Source organism: Nothobranchius furzeri, chromosome 6, assembly GCF_043380555.1.
Source record: "Nothobranchius furzeri strain GRZ-AD chromosome 6, NfurGRZ-RIMD1, whole genome shotgun sequence".
In the NCBI taxonomy this organism is placed as follows: domain Eukaryota; kingdom Metazoa; phylum Chordata; class Actinopteri; order Cyprinodontiformes; family Nothobranchiidae; genus Nothobranchius; species Nothobranchius furzeri.
This window is the reverse complement of record NC_091746.1, coordinates 44986996-45004944: the sequence shown is the minus strand read 5'-3', so window position 1 is coordinate 45004944 and position 17949 is coordinate 44986996. Positions and strand designations below refer to the sequence as shown.

Genomic DNA, 17949 nt, shown 5'->3' with positions numbered 1-17949 from the left:
CCAAGCCAAGGGTCGACGCCTCCAGTCCAAGGGTCGACGCCTCCAGTCCAAGGGTCAACGCCTCCAGTCCAAGGGTCGACGCCTCCAGTCCAAGGGTCAACGCCTCCAGTCCAAGGGTCGACGCCTCCAGTCCAAGGGTCGACGCCTCCAAGGCGGGGGGGGGGGGGGTGTTACTCGGTGCTGCACACAGACAGCTGGTGTGATCAGCTCTGAAAAGCGTTGATCGGAATTTGCTGATCACGTTTATTTTTCGCATAGATCGGCTGCGGATTCCTCTTCCAGTCGGCATACTCGGAATCAAAACTAGGAATCAAAATAAAAAACTTTGAACGATTCCGTGAAAAACTAACAGTTGGTCCCGGTTCTGATCGATGTTCGATGCCCAACCCTACCAGCCACCCTAAGAAGGAGGCTTTTATCAGCCAACTAGGGGTGGGAATTGATACTTTTGTATTTAAATCAACACTATTGTCAATCAAATGACCCAATTCCTTGTCAATTCCCGAGTGGTTCAGAAGGTGGCAAAAAAGTAATTGCACACGGTCTCCTGCATTATGACTGTCACTTTAGTAAATGGCCTGTATTTGTATAGCGCCTTCTTAGGGTTCTACTACCCCCAAAGGCACTTCACAACACAATCAGTCAATCACACATTCACACAATGGTGGCAATGAGTTATGATGTAGCCACAGCTGCTCTGGGGCGCACTGACAGAAGGGAGGTGTGCCAAACACTGGCGTCACTGGCAGTTAAGTGTCTTGCCCAAGGACACAACAGCAGCATTCTCTGGTCTGTGACCGAACCTGCTACCTTCTGATTACTGGAACACCCGTGCAACCTCCTCAGCTACTGTTGTCCCAATTAATGAAAAATAATCAATTGTACCTGGTGTTGGTTGGAAAGATCTTTCCAAATGTTTTTCTTTATGCTTTTTGTGAAGGCAATTATCTTCCTATGTTTATGTTTATGTATTTAGCAGACGCTTTTGTCCAAAGCAACTTACAAGTGATAATCGGCATGTTGCCCTTGAGGCTAACAACAACAATAACAACAACAACTTCACATCAATCATGGAGAGGATGGAACAAGGAGTGGACAGTAGAGAGGGAGGATGGGTGCAGGGGGGGTGCTAGTTTAGAAGATGCTCTCTGAAGAGCAGGGTCTTCAGGAGTTTCTTGAAAATTGAAAAGGAAGCTCCTGTTCTGGTGCTTGGAAGGTCATTCCACATTTGTGGAACAATGCATGAGAAGAGTCTGGATTGTCATGAGTGTGGTGTAGGCACTGCTAGCCGACGATCCTGTGATGACCGGAGCGGCCGGGTCGAGACGTAAGCCTTTGCAAGAGGATTCAGGTAGATCGGAGCCGTACCATCTTGGACTTTGTATGCTAGTGTTAGCAATTTGAATTTGATGTGTGCTGCTAGCGGTAACCAGTGGAGCTCAATGAACAGAGGGGTGACGTGTGCTCTTTTTGGCTGATGGAAGACCAGACGCACCTCTGCGTTCTGAACCATTTGAAGAGGTCTCACAGTACCGCCTGAAAGACCAGTTAGAAGGGCATTGCAGTAATCGATGTTCTGTATAGCATTGCTGTAGTTTTTGCAAAATGGGCCTAAATCTTACAACAGGTCAGAATTTATTCACTAGAGTCTGCCAGTGTGGAGGTGTGTGTATAAGGCTAATGACGTTAACATGATTGGCAGTGGTTGATTAGTTACCTGCAAAGGATGTGCGAATGTCACCGCTGCTGCTGCTGCGTTGAAATTCACCAGTCCACAGTCAAAAACACAACATTCACTCTAAGTCATCACGTATTTTGTGCTGGGGCCGACCGATATGTTTTTTTTAATGGCCAATACCAGTTTTTGAGGAATTTTATTGCCGATGGCCATATCTAAAGCTGATTATTAAGGTTGATATGTATATATATATGTATATATATATATATATATATATATATATATATATATATAGAGAGAGAGAGAGAGAGAGAGAGAGAGAGAGAGAGAGAGAGAGATACACACACGTTTTAGCAGCACATTGATTGTGAAAGACAATTGAACACTCACTGTGTGCAATATAAGTTAAATAAGTCAACAAATCTCTTAATATTTATTGAATTTCAATTATAAAACAAACTCAAAACATTAAAAAAATGGTGTGGTGGGGTCCTTTGGGTTCTTTCTTCAGTCTAGTAGTGGCAGCAGTTGGCCACACAGGTGCCTGATTTGAATTTTTGTTGTTGTTTTATTTGCTTTAAAAAAAAAATTCGGCTGATGGCCGATATATTAGTCGGCCTCTAATTTTGTGCGTAAATCCTTATTCTTTCCTCCCTGTGATGAAACATCTACTTTGCAAGTGTTGCAAGTTGCCCTGTGATCATTTCTCATAAATAACCAAACTTTTAAGTGTTTGCGCCACTTAAGCACCATGTTTCCTGCTAAGTAACTGCGTAGGCTACACAACGTACGTGGTGACATAATTTGCGCCAACTGGAAATGATAAAGGAATCATTTGCGAAAATGGCAAATGATTCCATTGAAACAGTGGGAACCAGTTTTTGATTTGGATTCCCTACCCGACAGCTTTAAGGATATTATTCCTTTGATCCTTATCTAAATCTTGTGACCACACAGGTTTGACCAGTACATTCAGAGCTTTAACTTTCTTTCTCTCAGACCTGTGCAAAGCTCTCATTAATAAAGATGCAGCCTCAATCATTTGGTCAGGATTTTTCTTCATACTACCATCGTGCACAAATTGCAATCCAAGATACTTTTACTCGACCCCTTGAGATTGAAACCCTGTCACCAGACGGAGCCCTCCACCTTTCTCCAGTCAGAAGTCATGGCTTCAGATTCACAGAAGCTGACTTTCAGCCCAGCTGCTTTACACTAAACTCTGTATCACACCAGTGCACGCTGAAGGTTATAGGTTAAAGTTGCCAGTAAAACCTAATCATCTCTAAAAAGATTAGTAAAACCAGGTTCACAAACAGATAACACACAAGCACAGGTATGTAAGATAAAAAATATGGAAAAGTGATATTTTTAGATAACGCCACGCACTTCCTACTTAACTCATACACGTCATCCTCTGCCTACCCTGGTAGAAATCGCAGAAAAGACTAGACTTTTTCACATTTATCATCTCCTCCAGGGGAACCCCAGGGCATTCCCAGGTCAGGCTAGAGAATATTATCTCTCCAGCATGTCCTGTGTTGCCAACGGGGCCTCCTGCCAAGAGGACATACCTGAAACGCCTCACCTGGGTGGCGTCCAGGAAGTGTCCTGGCCACATGACCAAACCACCTCAGCTGTGTGATGGAGCAATGGCTCTACGCTTAGAAGGGCTTGATATCTGATGCTTTTATTTTAAAAGTCTTTGTGTTTCAGAGTTCTTCACAAATAGTTCTCACCAACTAAGTATTGTGATTTTATTCCCTTTGACATGTTCAAATGCTTTTTAATAGGTTCTTTAGGTCAGAAAATACCAGTCTCTTTATTTTCCAAATACATAAAATGTATTTACACACAGTAATGGCAGATTTCTCTTAGGCAACAAGGTAAAAATCTGACATCAATTTAAAAAGGAAAATCCTGAAACCTTAAATTCTTGCATCTTATGTGTGAATATTTCTCACTGAAGAGGAACTTGAGGCTTTTTGTGGAAGTTAAAAGCAGGCATGTAGAGTCGTCCTTATTATTGATTCTACACTGTGGGTTAATTATGTTTATTGTGCTCAGGGCAGCCATTTACATTTCTTATCAGTTTATTTCCAATGACTTTGTTCTCTCCTAAAAGCCTGTTTTTGCTTTGTTTTACTGACCTAGTTCAGCGTACAGCGTACTTTAACACTGACAAAATAAACGCTCATGTGGTTTTAACCTGATTGTTTCTCTCTTTACTAGTCTGTATTTTTCTCTAACTAGGTCTTACATAAAGGTTCAGTGCAAAGAGAGCCACTCGGTGTGTTTACATATGCATTAGAAAATCAAACTAAGCCCTAAGTAGACTGGTGTCAGTTTTTTGCACATAAACGAGTTAGTCTTGGAGAAGGTGAACTGGTTCTAATGGCACTGAAGCACCCAGATAATGCATTAGGCACCCAACTTCATCTTCATGTAAACGGCTCGATCGAGCTGATACCGGTAACTTCTGGAAGTTACGAGACCATGGAAGCAGTCTTGTGATAATCATCAGAATCATCACCGCCACAAAATAACGTGTAACACCATCAAACAGCACCTGATGTACCAATTGAGCTGTGCTGCGGCGTTGGTGTCATTCCTTCAGCCATTGTGCATATCCTGTTTTTACTTTGCTATCCATGCTATTCCTACATCCTGCCGGGCTTTGCACGAAAGATGTAAGAATCTTCCAGTCCCCGTTAGTTTTCATTGAGACAATGTGATTCATTCGTGCAAATCTTACTTTTATGGGCTTTTAAAACGGAAAATGCGTTAACACCAGGGGCCTCATTTATCAAGCTTGCTTAGGCACAAAGCGGGGTCGGAAAACTGCGAAAGCAACTTTCCATGCAAACTTTGGGATTTATCAAAGAAAACTTAGCGGAAAAATGTGCGCAACTTTAAGTTGACTAAGGACCTTGCTTACACACATTTTGGACATGGAGAGCACCTACAGTGCTGCTGCTGAGAAGGATAAAATTATGAAATCCTGCAGCATTATCGCTTGTACTGCTTCGTTTTCACACAGAACAAGACCCCACACACGTGCGCGCGCGTGCGTACACACACACACACACACACACACAGCCTGAAGCGCAGAATACGGAATGCAGAATATCAGCAGGGGGACAGATTGAGACAGAATGTCATTCGTCTGTGACAGTGAGTGTCCTGTCACTGTGACCCAATTGATCATGCGCCCAGGCTAGTTGAACAGGGGAGATCTCCGTTTGGCTGACTGGTTAGTGCGCGACTTTCACCTGGGAGTCTGGGGATCGAATCCCGACTGGACCATTTTATTTATATCCGCCACAGATCTCTCTGAAGAATTCACAACATTGATGGCTTCAGCAATGCTGTGCCACTCTGTGGATTTTCTCTTATTTGTTTTGCAAAAGTACTTCCTTTCATTTCTCCACCTCACCCACAGGTACCTCAATTTCTGCTTTTGTGAAATTGTGCTTCCTTGATCTGCCTTGATCTACGGTCGCCATGTCATTGGCGGAGCGCTGCAACAGCCGGCTTATGTATATGCATGAGATCCACAAGGCACTTTGCATTGACTATTTACGGCAGTAAGTGGGCGTGGTGAGGGCGGGATGTGACTAAAATGCAGCTGAGAAATATTCTCGTTAGTCTCCGATTTATGAAGCGGAGATTGCGTGCAGCTGTGCGTACTCCATGTTTGATAGATCAAACCTGCTTGGCGTAAGTACAATTTTTTTGCTGAGCTTAAGTACGAATTTAGTAAGGATTCTACGCAATGTTTGATAAATGAGATCCCAGCTGTTCCAGCTACCCTTACACTCCTTCAGCCTGTGCAGGGGGTTCTCAAAATTTGGCCAAAGCTAACATAGAGTAGCATCTTAGCTACAGCGAGGCAGGTAACAAACTTAAAAGCTCAGAGGCAAATCTCTTTACTACCTGGCTTATCTGCTCTGGTGGTTTGTCATATCCAACAACAAAGTAGGAAGTGGGTGTTCCTTTCTAAGTTTTTTTAGTTATTTATTTTTTTTGCAGCAAAATGAAAGGAATGCACAAAGTTTGTGGTGGTTTCTAAGTTAAGATTGTTCAGTCACATCCCTCTGGGTTGCTCATCTCCGGGGAGGCGGTGAAAGCTGCACCGACGCTGGCAGCCACACTGTCTCTTGCCTTCCAAGGTGCATGTTATAAACATCTCTCTTGTGGCCAAAAATGTAATTAGGCCCGCGCTGCGAAAGCCTCTTGTTTTTCCTCCGTTTATTTTTTTGTTACTCTTAGCCCGCTTTGAACGGCTTTTTGGGGACTCATACCCCAAAACTCACAATAATTTGCAAACTTGTCAGGCCTGGTGAAAAATTTGATATTTTAAAGGTCCCAAAAAAATCGCAAAGAAAATGGCTGAACAGCGCCCCCTACAAAGTGAAAAATACCCCTCTCCATAAAGCTTAGTTTATCATACAGTTATGAAATTTTGTACACTTGTAGTACTCAACAGTCTGCACAGAAAAGTCTCTTGTAACCATGGTCAATATCAAACAGGAAGTCGGCCATTTTGGGTTGAAATGGCGATTTTTTTGCCGTTTTGGCCGTTTTTAGGGTCCGTTTCTGATTGGATTGCTCGATCATTTTTCGCACGATCATCTCAAAAATTGTGTAAAATTGCTCAGAAGGGATGGGCAAACAAAATGAGACAAGGATTCTGAGTTTTCGTATATGTTGAAGGGGCGTGGCCAGGCCTCGAAGTTTGACTACTCTCCAAAAAATATAAATTGCTATAACTTCATAACTGAATGGAAGAGAGTTACAAAAATTGCTGTAGTCATTCGTCATCCACCCACAAACTAAACTAAGTGGTCGGATGCTGATATCACACAAGCCCCTCCCCCTCAGGACCAAAAAGGTCAAGTTTTACTGTGATAGGTCCCAAGTCTCCCCATTTCACTTAATGACCACAAATTTGTAGCTGGTAACTCAAGACAAGTGGGGGTTGCTTGGCGTCACTTTATGGGAGTTTTCTGCAGAGGGCGGGGCTGTGCCGGCGCTGCGAAGTCAGGCGTACCGCCGTGGCCTTACGTTTGCCTCCCATTTCGTCATTTCTAAAGGTATCGCCACAAAACTTGTGGTGAGTGATCCTAGTCCAGCCCCCAAAAAATCTGATGTGAAAATCCGGTGGGCGTGGCCTATTTTCTGAAATAGCATCCCCTAGAGCCATTAAAACTGTCAGCCCCAAGCCATGCTTTGACTGGGGATTATGAAATTTGGTATACTAATGTAGTGTCTCAGGACCTACAAAAAAGTCTCTTGGAGCCAAGCGCAAAGTCGCACAGGAGGTCGGCCATTTTGATCCAAGTACTCGATTTAGTGGTTTTCACACACATTGTTTGGAGAATGAAGCCCCGTCATCCTTTTCACCAATTGCCTTCAAACTTCTGCTACATACTCTTAAGACATGGGGGGACATTTTCAACTGTCGGATTTTTCAAAAGTTGAAAGGTGTGGGCGTGGCTAAGCCTCAAACTGACCTTTCGCCATTACATTACTTGACTTAATAACTCTCATGTGCATGGTCAGATCGATATCAAACTTTGTCTGTGTGGTCACTGACCACATCTGAAGACAATGACAATGTGGACAGCTGACATCACCCAAGCCCCGCCCCCTGACTACAGGAAGTCTATTGTTTTATGGTGAAATGCCCATATTTGTCCCCTCTAATTTAGTCAACATGACACTAAGGTCCTCATGATGCTGTAATGACCATTCAGATCTGATAGCCTTCCAGATAGGGAGGGGCTTTGATGCCATGGCAAATTCTGGCGTGACGCCGTGACTTTAATTTCCACAAACAGCCTCCGATCTGCCCGAGACTGAACATGGCAATGAACAATCTTGCCCTTTAGCCAACGAGGCACAAACGGTTGATGAACGTTATATAATATAACCCCAGCACCCCTAAATACCTTTAAAATTGTAGTAACTCCTACAGACGAGGTCGTAACTGCACCAAACTTGTTATGTGTCATCACACAAAGGCACCCAACACAATCCTGTGGTAATTAGTTGATATTGCTTTAGCTCCGCCCGCTGACAGATATTAGGCCCTGAATAACACATGCATGATGCAACTTACACCAAACTGCACACAATTGACTGTTATCAACCTACAAACTTCTTCATGGAATATTTATTAAATTTGGGACAGTGCCCCCTAGATACAATAAAACCTTTTTAACTTCTGCAAAAAAGCTCCAAACTATATCAAACTTGGTGGGAGTCATCACACAACTGCAATCAACACTTGTATGTGTTGTAAATGGTCACAGCGCCCCCTAGATGGGTTTAAACTTTATCAACTTCTAAAGACAAGGTCAGAATGGCATTATACTTGGCTTGTGTCATCACGTGACTGCACCAAACACATTGATGTGGTTGTTGGTTCAAACTCCTTTAGCTCCACCCCCTTTCGGCTCTCTGGCTCTAGATTACACACATGACATGTGATTAATGCCAAAATAACAGAAAACCATCTTTGTCAACCACAGCTGACCACAATTGGATTTTTCTGTAGTTGGTCACAGTGCCCCTAGATAACTTTAACCTTCGATAACTTAAAAAGATCGTGGTCAAAATAGCATTAACTTTGGTCTGTGTCACAACACCACCAGTGTGGTAAAGATAGAGTATCCCCTAGTGGTGAGATGTGTAATTTAATGGTGGGCTCAGAGAAGATTCTGAGTCAGGGTGAAGTGCGGACAAGGGGACCGTTTGTGGTTCCTGGTGTCAGGGTGGTCGACGTGTCTGTTCCGCGGACATGCCCGGGTGATCCTTGCTGCCGACCAGGCGCGGAGCTGCGAGGGTCGAACGATGCTGCTTGCAGCTTTAATTTTCTCTTGTTTGTACAACCGCGATAAGCCTGACATCTTCCCGCGAGTACATTTTTTGGGGGTGCATAATTCTTAAAATCCTCTTAAAATGTTCAAATAAATCGCTACTGGCAACAATTCCTCACCATGTAAACGAATGGGTATGTGCTAGTTCCGACATCTCACCAGATGTTGCTTACATCATCGTTTCTCCATAAAAAAACTTGAAAAATAAGGTGGATAAGCTAACCGGAAAAATGCAGACATGAAAGGGCACATGTCGCCACCTACTGCATCAGGGTGGAATGCACTTTGTTTAAAATTTTGGTTTTCTACCGTACATGTAAACTAGAATAAAAGTGCAACGTTTATTACTTTAGATCAACCTAGTTCAACCTAGATGCACATCTAAGTCGAACTAGTGTCACATCTAAAACATACTACTAACTTCTCATCTTGTCTTGGTTTTTCTTTAACCATTAGAAGTTTTTTAATTGGCTTAATATTATAATTATTTACATAAAGATATAATCATTTAAAGTAATTAAATATCAACTTTTTGATGTTTTCCTAGAAAAATGATGGCCAGTTTACAGTAATCCAGCTGGTTGGTATGCTGCGGGGCATTGCATCTGGCATGAGGTAAACCTAATCCTAATTCACATCAAGTTATTAAACATATGCTTGTTATTTATAATCATCTTTGTCTTGACCTTTAGATACCTGTCGGACATGGGCTACGTCCACCGTGATCTTGCAGCACGGAATATCCTTGTCAACAGTAACCTTGTGTGTAAAGTGTCTGATTTCGGTCTCTCTCGAGTTTTGGAAGATGATGCAGAGGCTGCATATACCACAAGGGTAAGACCACAAATTATCTCATTATTATTATTATTATTATTATTATTATATTTAATCTGTTTTTGATTGTTCATTATAAAAAAAATGTGAATGAGAATCTGAATAGCTTTAGTTTGTTTTTGTTTTTTATCCCCTTCATTGACAGGTCAACTGTCTGCTGGACTATGTTTTAGTCCCTAAATCTTTTTAAAACATCCACAAAACCTAACAGAAAAAGATGGCAGATGATTGAATAAAAAGTTAGGCAATATTACAGTGCATTGCATTAGGTTAATATTAATGTTATAATAATAATTGCTCCAAACAAATAAAAAGTGTCCCTTTCTTGGATTGGAAATTAGAGTTAAGATTAATTCTCCTCAAATATATAAATTGTTTGAGACTCGATATTCCTTTTTGCTGATTTATTGTTTCTACCTTAGATGTTTATTGTGACTGCAACAGTTCTGTCAAACTTCGGCTTACATTAGAAACTCTGGCACAACAAAACAAAATGTGTGTGTGTGCATGTGCACTCAAACAGTGACAGCAGCAGGCTTTAAATTGAGCTGTGTATCCTTGGCTGAGTGTCGTCCTGTCAGCCAATTAGTACATGACTCAGTCTCCACAACACCCAATTAGCACCAAGTCTCTCGGCCTTCTCGCCAAATACCCTGTCACTCACCTCTCATTGCCAGTTTGCATCCCTTCTTCGCCTCTTTCCCCCTATTGTTATCAGGATCTCCTTCCCCTGACATATGATAATAACACAATTCACACCCTTGAAATAATCAGATCTAAAGATACCCTGCTGCTGTATTCATCAATACTGCATCAAGTTCATTTCACGACTCATCAGTGGTCTCCCTGTAAACTATTTTCCTTTTTGCAAACAAAGCGGTTTAATGAAGGAAGATGAGTAGAGTAATCCCAAACCCTTGACAGCTTGGATGGGGATTTTGTACAAGAAAGTAAAGCTTGTTACTGCAACTGTGCTTCTAAATCAGTTTTTATTAGCATGAGAAGTGTTTTAATTAAAATTTATTCTCGAATTTCGTCTTCATGCAGTGATCCTTTTATTTGTGTCTGCAGCTGTGTTTATCACTCTATCCTGTGCAACCAGTGCACTCCTAAACTTTTTTGTAGGCATGTTGGAATTGTTAAAATAAATGTAGAGCAAATGTTGAAAGTTCTGTAATATTTGCTCGTAGCATCAATACCAGTCTCTATGGCTGATAAATAAAACAAGCTTTATGTGTTATAGAGGTGGGAAAAATGATCGATTCTAAGATGCATCACGATTCAGCCATGCATCATTCTGCATCGATGCAGCAACGTGACATAATGAGATTTTCTCCCTAAGTTTTGAGGTTTTACAACTAATTCTGAGAGCAGAGTTGCAATGACATGCGCACTGCGTTGCCCTAGCGCCAATTTAAAACAGAAATGGCGGACAGGGATACAGGACGAACATTACCAGTAATCAAAGATGTACCCGTTACATTTAAATCGGATGTCTGGGCTAATTTCGGTTTTGGGATCCTGGATGTGAAAGAATCACTTAACACAGTATTTGTTTACTATTTTACGTTCAGTTGTATTCTATCTTAAAGCTGCTCTACAGAAAACATTATTTCTTATACTATTTAAGTAATTATAGGCAGCACACTTTGAAAATTGCTGCTCAGTATAGTGAATAGATGTATGTTCTGTTTTTCAGGGATATCGAAATAAAAAAAGAAATTGAAAACTATTCTACTGCTTTTATTAAGTAATGAAAAATTTTGTGTGAAGAATCGTGATGCATTTCAGACTCAAATCGAATCTTTAGGCAGATAATCGGAATGTGATCGAATCGTGAGGCAGGTAGAGATGCACACCACTAATCAAATCAAATCAATCATCAAATCAACTTTATTTATATAGCACTTTTCATACAAAAAAAAATGCAACTCAAAGTGCTTTACAGATTAAAATGGCCCCATAGATCCCACATTCCCATCTCAGCCCCCCTCCCCAAGTATAAAACAATTAAAAATTACAGTTCCCCTCCCGCACCCAACTTCCAAAAGTGGACATACAATCACCCGCATACTCATCCATGCACACACACACACGCACACACACACACTCGTGAACACCAGAGTAAACAATAGGCTGAGTTCAGATGGGTCAGGTAATGAACGACACATCATCAGCGGAGCCATCTGCCCTGGCAGCAACAGATCCACGGCAGCAGCCAAGACACCGGCCCATGACGCCCAGTGGCGTAGGGCAGAAACCCCCACCAGTGCCCGGGCACTACCCGGGGAGCGCCCCGGCCGCCGCCGCCCCTGACCACCTAACTAATGTGTTATGAGTTTTTCTAGAGGAGGTGTAATAAAAGATCTTGTTGCTATCATCAACATAATGTTTTTTTTCTTTTGCCCCACTCACAGCAGACACCTCAATCATCCAGAAAACCTTCATGAGTTCATGATCTTATAGCATCTGAATTGTAATGTTTAATGATGGCAATGTAGGACATGTGTTTGATTCTGGATTTGCTAAGTAAAACAGGAAGACAAAACAAGGTGAATTTTGCCAAAACAGCTGAATATCAAATAAATGCAGCACCACTAGGTGTTCAGGGACAATAACTCAATATAAGATACTCCAGTGCTGTTGGAAATAGTTTGTTTGTGTTTGTTTTGTTCTTTCTGAGCTGAAGTTCTGGCCTTATTGGAGCCAAATATGTTACTGAGCCTTATTTCCAACAGCAGCAAAACATTGTTTCCTCAGTGTGAAACTAAAGTCCGATAAAAGCACATCTCATCTTTCCTCTTTGTGTAGTCCAATTTAGCTTAAGGAAATTTCAGGTATTTATTTATATTTTATTCTTCTTTTTTTTATTTGACAACAAAGGAATGGTCAGCTTTATTTTATTATATATATATATATATATATATATATATATATATATATATATATATATATATATATATACACAGGGTATCTGCGGGTCCTTAAAAAGTCTTAAAAAGTCTTAAATTAGCTTTTCCAAATTTAAGGCCTTAAAAATCCTTAAAATTGACAAATAATCCTTAAATACAGTTTCCAGAGGTCTTAAATTACCAAAGACCGAATAAACAAGATTCTTTTATTTCTATAAAATTTTCGTGAATTTCTAGTTAGTGTTCAGCATTTTTTGTTTATGATATTGGCATAAGCAGAACCGTACACATTCAGTTGGTTGTGTAAGGGGGCTATTTTTAGATGAGCACGTTAGCTGGTTAAGCTAGTGGGAGTTTGCACCATGGGGAAGTGCAAGTTTAATGGTAACTGGATGTCTAATCCCACGATCGCTGCGTGGTTAGCACCGGTTCCAGGCAATAGCTGGAAATTATACCTTAAATTAAATTTTTCAAAATGATAAATGACCCGTACTTGTATAGTGCCTCTCAGAGTAAGGACCCCAAAGTGCTTTACACTACAGTGTATCATTGATACATTCGCACACACATTCACACACTGATGGTGATGAGCTACGATGTAGCCACAGCTGCCCTGGGGCGCAATGACAGAGTCGAGGCTTCCGAGCACTGGCGCCACCAGCAGGCAAGGTGGGTTAAGTGTCTTGCCCAAGGACACAACAGCAGAATTATCTGTCCGGAGCCGGGATCGAACCTGCAACCTTGCGATTACTGGACAACCCGCTCAACCTGTTGAGCTACTGCTGCCCTACTTAAATAGCTTAAATTTAGTCAAAGTGGCCTTAAAAAAAGATCTTAAAAAGTCTTAAATTAGGTTCCCCTAAACCTGCAGATACCCTGATATATATATATATATATATTTTTTTTTTTTTTTTTTTGCTTGCTTCTGATGAAGTCTATGTCAAAAGTCCACAACTGGTGGTGACCACCAGTGGAATTTACATTTTTATTTACATAAGCTAAGAGAATCAACATTTAAAAGGATACTATGCAACTTTTTTTTAATATTTTGAGATCATTTTCTTGAGCCTGTATGTACTAAATGATTAGTTACAGGGTTAATTAAATGTGACTCAGACCTCTACCACCTTCTGTGGCCAGAATATTGCATTTGCAACTTCAGAGCGCTGACCCGGTCAGTTGGACTTAAAAAGAAATGGAGCTGACATACCAGGTACTGCGGTCTATTTCCAGCACCTTTCTTGCATGTTTTAAATCATCAACACAGCTGATTGGATTAATTTAGTAATGACTCACTCCTGTAGACACTAATAAAGGCTGGGAGACACTTCAGCTTTCTGATTAAGGTGTTAAAAAGATGAACGCACAGCAAGAAAATTAGTTTTGCTTTTGGTTCTACTAAACAGACACTAGGGGTGCTAAAAGCAAGCCAAAACGTCCAAGTGTGCCTGTTACAGAGTCTGTGTGATTATTTTAATAAATGGGTTTAGACATTAAGTGGTAACCGATCTGTAATACACAATCAGCATATAATTAAAAATGGTTTTATAGTGAACTTGCTGACATGTAATTTTCTGCGCCAATGTTTTTGAACAGTGTTTCTTTATTAAGATTTTAAACGTTTTCAGAACAGAACCGATGACTCACATCAACCCCCGCCACACCGGATCAAACTCAAAAAGATAAACAAGACAGGCTTCAAAACAACAGCAAATCAAAACACAAATACCAATCCATAAAAGATAAATAAATTACAATCACAAAAAATAGCCTGGGGGAACATCAATAAAATATAAATGAAGACCCTACTGCACCAAACGTGCTCACTGAGCCCCTCAGTCCGTGCCTAACCCTCTCTAAAGGAATGTGACACAACATCATTAACCCAGTGAGTGTACGTCAGTTTTCTGCACAATGTGGCTGCAAAGCATTAGCATTAAGTTTATTGCAACAGTTAAAAAGTAAGCATTAGTGACCTCCCAATTCAGGGACTCAACATAGCAAGAAAGTATGGAAATTTTCAGCTTGTGGACTCAAACTGAATAGATATGTACTAGACTTTTGTGATAAGCGCCATAAATGGCAGGGTGACGTGGGACGTGATTGTAAACAAACTGCCAGTCTAGTAACGGTTGTATTTTCTTGTTGCAGCTTTGTCACGAAGTTTCTTAATTTCCTAATTGTATTTCATGGTGCTGTCGCCTGATCATTTTTCAATTCTGGGAATCAATGACAAAACTAAAATGAGCTGATTTTGAAACAGGACCTGGATGCCCACAGTTTGAGAGGAATTTTTCCACTGAAAGATTTTTAAATCTTTAAAATGATATTCAAACATGAGCGAAAACATTAAAATAAAATATTGAATCCTTCTAAACAGCATGAGACGTTTTTGAACTTCCATCAAGAGTACTATTTTAAATGTGTTACCAGCAGTTGCAGCCCAGTGAAATACTAGCTTTTGTTAGCAACTTGGGAATGTGCACGTTTTCTAAATTTAGAAAAAAATGAAAGGTTGAATTTTTGTAGCTAGAAATCCTTGAATCAGTCCCTTTTGTGGGCTTTTCTCCTCATTTGCCCTAATCTGCTGATCAGTGCTCTTGGTACTTCTTGAGACATTTCAGTACAAATGGCCAACAGTTGGAAATGCATCAACGTGTGGCTGTTTTAAGGTTAAATATTTCAATGGTGTTGCTTTAAGTGTCAAACTGGTATTTTGATTGTCTATTTATTTGTGTTTTCATTTGTTTAGTAATCTTTATCTGGATCTTTATATTGTTTTTGTCTTTAATCATGTTATAATTTTTGTCGTTCTGAGGTACTTTTGCCTTTTTCTGTGACAGGTGCTATATAAAAAAAACTTTCCAATAAAAAAATCATACAATTATTTACAGGGTGGTAAGATTCCTATTCGCTGGACAGCTCCTGAGGCAATTGCGTACAGGAAGTTCACTTCAGCTAGCGATGTGTGGAGTTACGGGATTGTTATGTGGGAAGTGATGTCGTATGGAGAGAGACCCTACTGGGAGATGTCAAATCAAGATGTAAGTTTATTTTTAAAACTCTTGTGAAACTGCTTGCTTGATGTGCATCATTTCTATTTTCAAAACTGTATAGCAGTAGACATGCAACGTTTGAGTTGGACAACATCACACATGTACTCTCACTTGCCAGCTGCCCACACACTCATGTAGGCAACATATGTGTTCACAGCCCCTGTGTGACCTCTTCATCCCCTGTCTCAGACTCCTCCCTCCTTTTGGATATTAGCTGTCTGCCTCAAAGACTAGAGAACGGTAGGAGAGGAAAGAAGATGAGGATGAGTGGGAAGGAGAGGGGAAAACGTTTGATGTTTAATTGAAAGCGTTATGCAGGATTTTCTCTGATCTGCACAAGAAAGTGTAGGCTGCAACGTTCTTTCTCTAAGCTGTCTCCTTCCGTTTCCCTTTCTCTCCCTCTCACTTTTTACTCTAGTCCTCTCTTGTCTATAAAATACAATCTCTGTTACTATTCTATCTTGTTTTCCATCCAGCCTCTCTTTCTTTCGCGCTCCTTGGTCTCTGATCTTTCCTTCCCGCCAGTGTTGCTAAGTGTACTTCTTCCCCCTCCCAGTCGGTAGCAATGATTTGATGTGTGGCTTTCCCCCTGTGCTTTAGTTGGAGTGTATGCATGCTCTCCGTGTGTATCAGAGTGCTATCGCATTAGTCTTTTGTGTAAATTTAGCCAAAGGAAAGGGGGTTATAAACTCAACAAATCAATTCCCCACTGTCCTGCACTGGCAAAGCAAGGCTGAACACTCCAGCCCGCTTTCCACTGCAGGGTCTAACAGAAAGAGCGAGGGTTTATTTATTATTCATCCAACTGAGTTCCCTTCAAAAAATAAATAAATAAATAAACATCCCAATGATACGGTGCTGCATCTTCTTACTTGCAGAAACGATTAACTGGGCTATGCCACATTTTGGATTAAGTACGTATTTGTATTTTACTTTATGCTCACATGGGGTTGCTTGCTGGTTCATGGAGTTTAAGGTCAGATAGAAAGCAGACACGTCTCTTGAGCAAGTATCTCTACTCAGGATCTTGCTCAGAAAAAGGCTATTTCAGAGAAGCATTGCCTTTGTGAAGCGTGTCACTGTCCTACTGTGGAAATGTCATTACTTTTTCAGTATTACAAGATGTTGTGTCCTCTCTATTTATTTCTCAAAATTTAATCAGTGCTAGAAAATATGACGGCATCCTCGCGGCCAGATCAGGTGACTGTACGTGAAAGAAAATGATCCTGTTTTATAAGGACTCGTTTAACATTATACACTAGTTTTTATGGCAGGTTTTAGCATTTTCTTTTATAATTTATTAAATATTGTTTAAACTATGTGGGGGAAAAAAAGCAAAAAGAAGGCTGGAGCACTCAAAGTGACAAATATTTAAATGTTTTATCACTTTGAGTGCTCCAGCCTTCTTTTTGCTTTTTTCATGTCATTGTTCTTTGCTGTGGATCACCAGCTGGTGACTGGATTATGCGCAGAGGATCTCAGAAGTGATTGTTTAAACTACATTTAGCAAAAAAAAAGTGTAGCTTAGAAAGTTTGCAATATTGTTTGATGTTCTCAAATTGAAGGGGACCTTGCTTTCACCAATTACCGGGGGAAAATGGTGGTTTTTAAGGTCATGGTTCAGTACAGGGTTTGGATTAAATAATAAAATGTATTTAATGGTGTCTCTTAAGCTGTAACTGAAGGAAACCGTGGTCAAGTGGTCCAACTTTTTTTCCATATTAGCATTTAATAACAGCACAAATAGTTTTAAAGCTAACCCAGGTCACCTGTGATAGGTTGTTAACCTCAGTCTGACTGCTCATGTCACATGCCATGTGACTTTTACTTTGACGTGTGACAGACGTCAACATTTTGTGCCAAAAGAGGCAGGAAGCAGAGAGAGATCACTCATGATGTGTAGCATCTGTATATTTTTTCCATAAATACAGTGTTTGGTGTGACTTTTGTGTCTTTTTCCTGCAAACGTGAGTCCCCTCTTAGACAATAGACTCTGATGATGGCTGCATTCTAAATTAACCCCATCTAACCTTTCCTTTTCCCCTCCATATGTCTGCAGGTAATCAAAGCAGTGGAGGAGAACTACAGGTTGCCAGGTCCCATGGACTGCCCAGAGGCGCTGTACCATCTAATGATGGACTGCTGGCAGCGTGAACGCACCAACCGCCCTAAGTTTGATGAGATTGTTTGTCTTCTTGACAAACTTATTCGCAACCCCAGCTCTTTAAAAAAGTTGGTGAACTCATCTCACAGGTAAAAGCAGAATGTCCATCGCAGCATATTATGTATATAGATGCATTTATTAGCCATCATTTATTAGTTTGAGACTTAAAAAATAGCAGCCAATAAATGGGTTGGCTTTGAAAGATAATCTCAGCATCATGTGGTTGCTAAATATATTTAGAAATGTTTGGAAACAAATTATTCTTCGTGGGGCTGGACAATAGATCAAAAATGTATTGTTATCGAAATTTCTGACTCTTATCAAGGTCATTTTTGCCATGTCGATAAATTTGATAATAAAAAAATGAAAAGATGTGTGTAGGTTGGCAACATTCATGTCCCTTTAGGAAGCTGTACCACCT

General features: G+C 40.6%; 1 protein-coding gene across 1 annotated transcript in view; it reads left to right on the top strand.

Moving 5' to 3' along the window:
* The window catches only part of LOC107396732 (ephrin type-A receptor 5), a 117854-nt gene that overhangs the window by 90537 nt on the left and 9368 nt on the right, over window positions 1-17949 (top strand). The window contains exons 14-17 of the mRNA XM_015976567.3: window positions 9110-9177; window positions 9255-9396; window positions 15203-15352; window positions 17424-17617. Of these exons, the coding sequence (XP_015832053.3) occupies window positions 9110-9177; window positions 9255-9396; window positions 15203-15352; window positions 17424-17617 (554 nt within the window). The remainder of the gene's footprint in view (window positions 1-9109; window positions 9178-9254; window positions 9397-15202; window positions 15353-17423; window positions 17618-17949) is intronic.